The 7,047-nt window shown below is 39.5% G+C and overlaps 1 protein-coding gene across 1 annotated transcript in view; it reads right to left on the bottom strand.

Moving 5' to 3' along the window:
* Nucleotides 1-335: 335 nt before the first annotated feature.
* KIAA0586 (KIAA0586 ortholog) overlaps nt 336-7,047 on the bottom strand; it is a 224,524-nt gene continuing 217,812 nt past the window's right edge. The window contains exon 31 of the mRNA XM_006891816.1: nt 336-487. Within this exon, the coding sequence (XP_006891878.1) occupies nt 336-487 (152 nt within the window). The remainder of the gene's footprint in view (nt 488-7,047) is intronic.

Below are 7,047 nucleotides of genomic sequence, written 5' to 3'. Positions count from 1 at the left end.
AACCCTCACATAAAGGGCCCAGCAAGCAAAAAGTGGTGTCACCAAAAAGCCTGACTTCCAGGTTGATGCATGAGACAAAAACTTAGATGTAAAAAAGTCATACCCTTCCCACTATCATAGGCTTTTCAGAAACAGATCAATGGTCATTCATATTTAAATAGCTTTATTTCAACATTTTAGCTATATACTCAAGATATGCCTTTAATTTAAAAATGAGAGAAGATTTTTTGAGCCCATGCTCAAAGATCAAAATACTCTTAAGAGGCACTTTTATGGCCGAGTAAAATGGCTATAAGACTAGTGGCATAAATATCATGCTTGTTCTTCATTTCCATTCAGAAGGTATCTGCTCCGGAGGAGTCTGTGTCACCCTGAACTGTGCTGAGGCTCGGAGACCGTGAGCAGTCCTCCAGGTTTGCTGAGGGCAGCGTCACAGACATCTTGGCAGGTGATGCATGAGAAGTAAAGAGTGGTATGGCTTTACTACCTGCAAGAGGAAACAATCATTCAGCTTCACAAGCACATCATGAGCATTTAAAAACATTTTTATTGTGGTGAAAAAGTAAACAAAACAACAATGTCTTTACGCATAATTCATTCTCGCCATTCTTTTCCAAATCATTCTAGCACCATTAACAGACCCCTAATACTCTGCCTAGGGAGCTCTGGTGGCCAAGTAGTAAGAAGCTGTACTGCAGTCTCACAGGCATGTGGTAAAAATCCACCAGCCAGCCGCTCTGCAAAAGAAGACTGGGCCATCTCCTCCCGAGCAATTAACTGCCTCTGAAATCTGCTGGAGGGTCAGCTATCGGTCAGTTCTTACTCAACTGCACACATCAACAATATTCCCCCCAAGTAATACTCGCCTCTTTTTCCACTGCTTTTACTCTTGGCAGCTCCTAATAATCTTTGTTTTTTATATATCTATAAATTTTTTTTTATTTCATATAGGTCATAGACTAATGGCAAGAAACTATGCTGCAATCCCAAAGGCACACAGTTGAAAGCCACTTCCTGGGACAAGGATGGACATCTCCTCTTGTGCAATTATTGTCTCTGAAAACCCACTGGAGGGTCAGCTATGAGTCGGTTCTAACTTGACGGTACACAGCAACAAGACCACACAGTATCTGTGACCTTCCCCCCCCACCCCCTGCCTTATTCCCCTAGTATCTGTTCCTTTGTGGCTGACTTATTTCTTGCACTCTGATGTTCTCAGATACATCTATGTTGAAGCAGGCATTACAACTTCAGTTCTCTTTATGGTGGAAAATATTTACTGCTGTGTACATAATACTCTATTTTGTTTATGCATGTTCCCATTGATGGATATTTCAATTATTTTCACGTTTTGCAAACTGGTAAAAATGGTACAATGAACCCTGATGTGCACCATTCTCTACAAACTTGCCAAGTTCAGCAGTTTTCCCTTTTTTGATCAATGCCATTCTAACTAACATAAGTGAGATATATCTCACTATAGTTTTATATGCATCTCCCTTAATGGCTAATGAAACCCTAAAAATGGTAGCACACCAGGTGGCATGAACAATGAAATGCTCAACTACAAGCAGCAAGGTTGGCTGTCCAATCACACTCAGAGGGGTCTCAAAGGCAGGCTGGCAACAAACCTCTGAAAGGTCCCAGCTGCTGAAAACCCTATGAAGCACAGTTCTACCTTGAAACGTAGGCCCCTATGAGTCACAGAAGGAGCTCTTACGGTTTAGCAGTAAGGAGTTCTGCTGCCAACCCAAAGGAACACAGTTCAAATCCATCAGATGCTCCACAAGAGAAAACTTGGGCAATCTCTTCCTGTGCAATTACTGCCTCTGCAAACCTGATGGAGGTTTTCAGTGACTCAATGGTATACAACAACAACATGCTACAAGCAGCTTGATAGCAACTAGAAGTAAAAGACATTGAGCATTCTTTCTCAAGTGCTTGTTCACTGTTTGAAAACCCTCTTTGGTGAAATGTCAGTTGCAGTCCCCTGTCTAATTTTGGATTGAGCCGTTTGTTTTTTTGCTAAATTGTAGATGCTATATATGTTTTGAATATTAGACCCTTATTAGAGAGATGATTCTCCAAATTTTCCTTCCAACTTTTAAATGGTTTCTTCAGTTTATCAATAAAATAATTTGATGAAAAAAGTTAAGTATACTTTGCCTTCTGCTGTTCATGCTTTGTCATATTTGATAGTGCATATTTAAAACTAGGTCCTACTGCAAGTATTAAGTAGCCCTGGCTGGGCATGGTCAAAGTGTTTAGCTGCTAACTCAAAGGACAATGGTTGGAACCCACCTCTCACTCTTTTTTTAATTGGTTTGAGGGTTTTTGGGTGTTTTATTATTATACTAGTTTATTTACAAAATTTCAATACATTGTTTTCCAAAACAGATTCTTCCAATTTCCCTCACCCTCCTCATCAAATTGTACAACGCTATGATTAATTCCCTCTCCCCTGCACATCCTCATCCCCCCCCCCCACTTGGATTCTCACACTCATTCTCTACAATAATGGTTTTATAACAATATTTGTCCTTGCACTCACTCCTTGGAGGAATGACGTGGCAGTGTGCTTCTGTGAAGATTTACAGCCTTGGAAATTGTAGAGAGAAATTCTACTCTGCCATATAATTAATAAGATGGTAGGAAGGGTGGACGGTCAGCAAAGGAGAGGAAGACCCTCAACTAGGTGGACTGACATGGTGACTGCAGCAACAGGCTCTTGTGTGTAAGGAAGTGACACAGGATGGTGCAGGGCAGAACAGGTTTCAAATCTTTTGTTCATAGGGTCGCTAGGAGCCGTACTCAACTTGACGGTGAAAACAATTCTGTGGCAGTGGGTTTAATTTTGGTTTATGATGACTTGGATTATGGTCTTTAAATTTTTCTAAATAATGCAAAGGGATTAAAACAAGGTTTGCACATAATGTCATTCATTTTCTCAAAGTGTTCAGAACTTACCATAGAAAGAAAGCTTACTTTCCACTTCCATTCCTACTTAATTAGAAAAAAAAGAAAACAGAAAGCTCGCCACCACTGAGTCAATCTTGGTTCATGGCAACACTCCATGAGGTGTGCAAACTGTAAATCTGTATGGGAGAAGATCTGACCATCTTACCCCACTCCTACTCCTATCCCTGACGAGCAGGTGATCAATTTGAATGACCAATTTTATGGTCAGCAGATCAACACATAATGAACTGCATTACCAGAATGCCTTAGTCAATTCTAATTCATTTCTGTTGAGTCAAAACAGCCTCAAAGCTGACCCGCCAGTGAATTTTCAGAGGCTGTACTGCACAGAAGATCACCAACTTTTCCCTGAGGAGTAGCTGGTGTGGGTGGAGTAGGTGGCAGTGTAGGTCCTTACCACTCGGCCATTTGAGCTGCCTTCGTCAGTCACAATATTTTAAAAGTATGCAAGTGCTGAACATTAAAAAATTTTAGTAGGGTTAAACATCTTAAAGCCATAGTCTCTGACCGACTTTGAGTAAGTTATTTTACCATTCAGAACTTTCATTTACTTCTTTGTTGAGATAATAATAGTATCTATCATGCAGGGTGTGGTAATGATGAAATAATATCTCTAAAGCTTTGCACTTAGTACTGTAAAATCAAGAGCTACTATTATCACTAAATTATTGCTATTATTACTTATTACCATAAATTAAGTAACTAGAAGCCAAATAAAAGAGTACTGTAATAGTCCTTAAATAAGGAATTTCTGTTACAGACAGGTTATTTTTATTTTTTGTTTATTTTTTAAAAAATTTTATTATATTTTTGTGTGTGTACCATCAAATCACATCTGACTGGTACAGGGGAGACTGTCCCTCCTTCTCCAGCACAGCATCTGGTGGATTCAAACTGCGCACCTCTGGGTTTGCAGTGCAGCTTCTTGCCACTAGGCCACCAGAGCTCACCAGGAGGTTGTTTATAAAAGAGGGTATATAGTCCCTTTCTTTTTGATGAGCAGGTCAAGTGGCAGGCGCAGAGATGCAGTTCTTTGTGAAGACCCTCCTGGGCAAGAAGACTCTCAGTCTAGAGGCTGAGCCCAATGACGTGATCAAGAACATCAATGTATTTGAATTATGTAAATAAACTAGTAAAAAATTGGGAGGAGAAAATAAAACATTAAAGCCAAAATCCAAATGAAGGAGGGCATCCCCCTGACCAGCAGCGTCTGATATTTGTGGGCAAATAGCTAGAGGGTGGTTGTACACTCTCTGAGTACAACACCCAGAAGTAGCCCATCTTGTATCTGAGGCTGTCTGTGTGGAAACACTAACAAGCGCTCCTTGTGCCAGCCCACCCACAAGTACAACTGCGACAAGATGGTCTGCTGCTTGTGCCACACTCGCCTGTATACTTGGCTGTCAACTGCCATGAGAACTATGGCACACCAACAATCTGCACCCCAAGAAGGTCAAGTATGAGCCCCCTATTCACTGGCTCCCTTGCCTGTTATAGGCGGCTTACTTCTGAGCCCCAGGACATGGGCCCTCAATAAAGTCCCTTTCATTGAACTGAAGGGAAGAAAGAAAAAAAAGAAAAAAAAAGAGGGTATATAGATATGCTGTATTGTTGTTATATACCATTGAGTCAGAACCAACTTATAACTGACCCTCAAGGAGATTTCCAAAGGGATAAAATGGCAAAAGAGGAAACTGTCTTCTTTCCTTCTAAGAAAACCAGTGAATTCAAACTCTGAGCCTTTAAAGTTGGCACCCCAACTCCTTACCACTAAGCCACCAGAGCTTTCATTAAATCATTATCACCATAAATTAAATAGCTAAAAGTCCAACTAGAAAAGTACTGCAATAGTTCTAAAATAGTTCTAAAGGATTTTCTACTAATTACAGACAGAATATTAGTTTTAAAAGAAGGTAGGTAAGTATGAGCCATGCAAAAAAGCTTTTGAAGTCAGATGTTGCCAATACACGGACCACTTTATTTTTCCCTCCTAACCTCTAAAATACAGACCACCTTAACAACTCAGGTTCCTAACAAATAATTTACTGAGTATATCAAGGTGAGCTCTGGTGGCCTAGTGAGTAGGAAATTGCCAACTCAAAGACAGGTGGCTTGAATCCACCAGCTGCTCCTTGAAAGAAAGAGGGGCAATCTTCTCGAGTGTAACCTGAAACCTCTGAAAACCTGCTGGAGCTATGAGTTGGTGCCAATGCAATGATGAGTAGTGAGTTCATAAGGATGCAATGCTATTAGTTAATTAAGATATCACTGGGCATTTAACTTTTCAATAGACTTTTGTTCATTATTGCTATATTTAACCAAAAAATGGAAAAATGTTTCCTCTTCATAGATTGAAAGCAGAAGGCAAATGAAATTTAGCTGGTGGCAACTGGCAATAATTTAGAGTAGAAAAATTGTTGTTGTTATGTGCCTGTGACTCACAGCAACCCTATGCACAATAGCTCTTAAGTCTGCCCTGTCCTGAACCAATCTCACTGACTCCAACACACCTAATTCCATTGCCCTGGTTACTGTGTCAATGCATCCCATCCAAGGTCTTCCTCTTCTGTGCTGTCCATCCACCCTTCCAAGCATGACGTCCTTCTCCAAGGACTGGTCCCTCCTGGCAACATGCCCAAAGTATGTCAGATGGAGCTTCAAAATCCTTGCCTCCAAGGAGCAACCTGGTTTAACCCTTTCCAAAACAGACTTATTTGTTTTCTTGGTGGTCCATGATATGTTCAATACTCTTCTCCAGCACCACAATTCAAAGGCATCAATTCTTCTTCTGTCATCCTTAGTCATTGTCCAGTTCTCTGTCTGATGCATAGCAAGTAACTGCTAAGATCACAGCCTGGATCAGGTGCACTTTAGTCTCTCGACTGATATTGTTGCTTCTCAGTACTCTAGAGAGCTCCCTGAAAACAGATTTTCCCAGTGCAATTTGTCTTTTGATTTCCTGAGTGCTGGTGCCAAGAGTATTGATTGTGGAGATAAGCAAACTGAAATTGCTAACAACTTGAATCTCTTCATCCATCATGGTGCTGTGAATTGTCCCAGTGATGACCGTCTTTGTCTTCTGAATGTTGAACATCAATCCATATTGAAGACTACAGTCCTTAACTTTCTGCAGCAAGCGCTTCAAGTCCTCCTCAGTTTCAGCAAACAAGGTTGTGTCATCTGCATATTGCAAGTTGTTGATGAGTCTTCCTCCAATCCTGATGCCACGTTCCTCAATATGTTAACAAATCCTGGCTAATTACATATATATATTTATCTAACTATATCCAAATTCACTCAAAATTTAAAGCATATTATATAAAAGTATAAAAAGTGTCAACTTGATATTATCTAAAACCACAAAAAAATAGTATTTTAAATCAGGTAGATTTTTCATCTACATATAAGAATAACAAGCCTGTTAAAGACAAATGAACTTAAATAATCCTACAGATAGCAGTGAGTCAACTGTTATCATAATTATTCTAAAATCCCTTTATGGTTTTCAATTAGTTTCCAACATAATAAAGTGAAATATTCCATTAAAGTTTTACGGGGTCAACAGTAAATGCAGACAGCCCTGGAGATTTCAATGATGACTCAAGCACAGCTGTCTAAAATGATTAGGGTACTTGTAAAAGGCAAATTCCTTTCATATTAGGAAGAGGTGGAGGGATATTGGAATCAGTTATATACCTGATGGATCTGAATACCTGTAAGATGTGTATTTAAAGAGTTCAAAGATTGGAAGGGATTTTTTAAAAGAACTAGAATTAGCAGTTGCCTGCATAGCTATAAGACTTAAAGCAATGAGAATAGTGAACACCTCAGGGGAGGAAATAAGACTGAAAAGAGAGAATAAAGAGAACTGTGGAATAAGAACCAAGAAAGAAAATTATTTTAAAAAATAATAATGTCTAAAACCAGGAGAAGATAAAATAGATGAATGAAACCTTCTAAGAATCAATCCCTATGTACATACAAAAACTTCTCCAACGGGGTAAAAAGGGAAGCCACAGACCGGGAAAAAGTACTTGGTAATAACATATCAGATAAGGGACTTATATC

The sequence above is a fragment of the Elephantulus edwardii genome, unplaced genomic scaffold, assembly GCF_000299155.1.
Source record: "Elephantulus edwardii isolate Elephantulus edwardi_28Jun2011 unplaced genomic scaffold, EleEdw1.0 scaffold00104, whole genome shotgun sequence".
Taxonomy (NCBI): domain Eukaryota; kingdom Metazoa; phylum Chordata; class Mammalia; order Macroscelidea; family Macroscelididae; genus Elephantulus; species Elephantulus edwardii.
The sequence above is the reverse complement of the archived record's forward strand: the minus strand, read 5'-3'. Positions and strand labels throughout refer to the sequence as shown.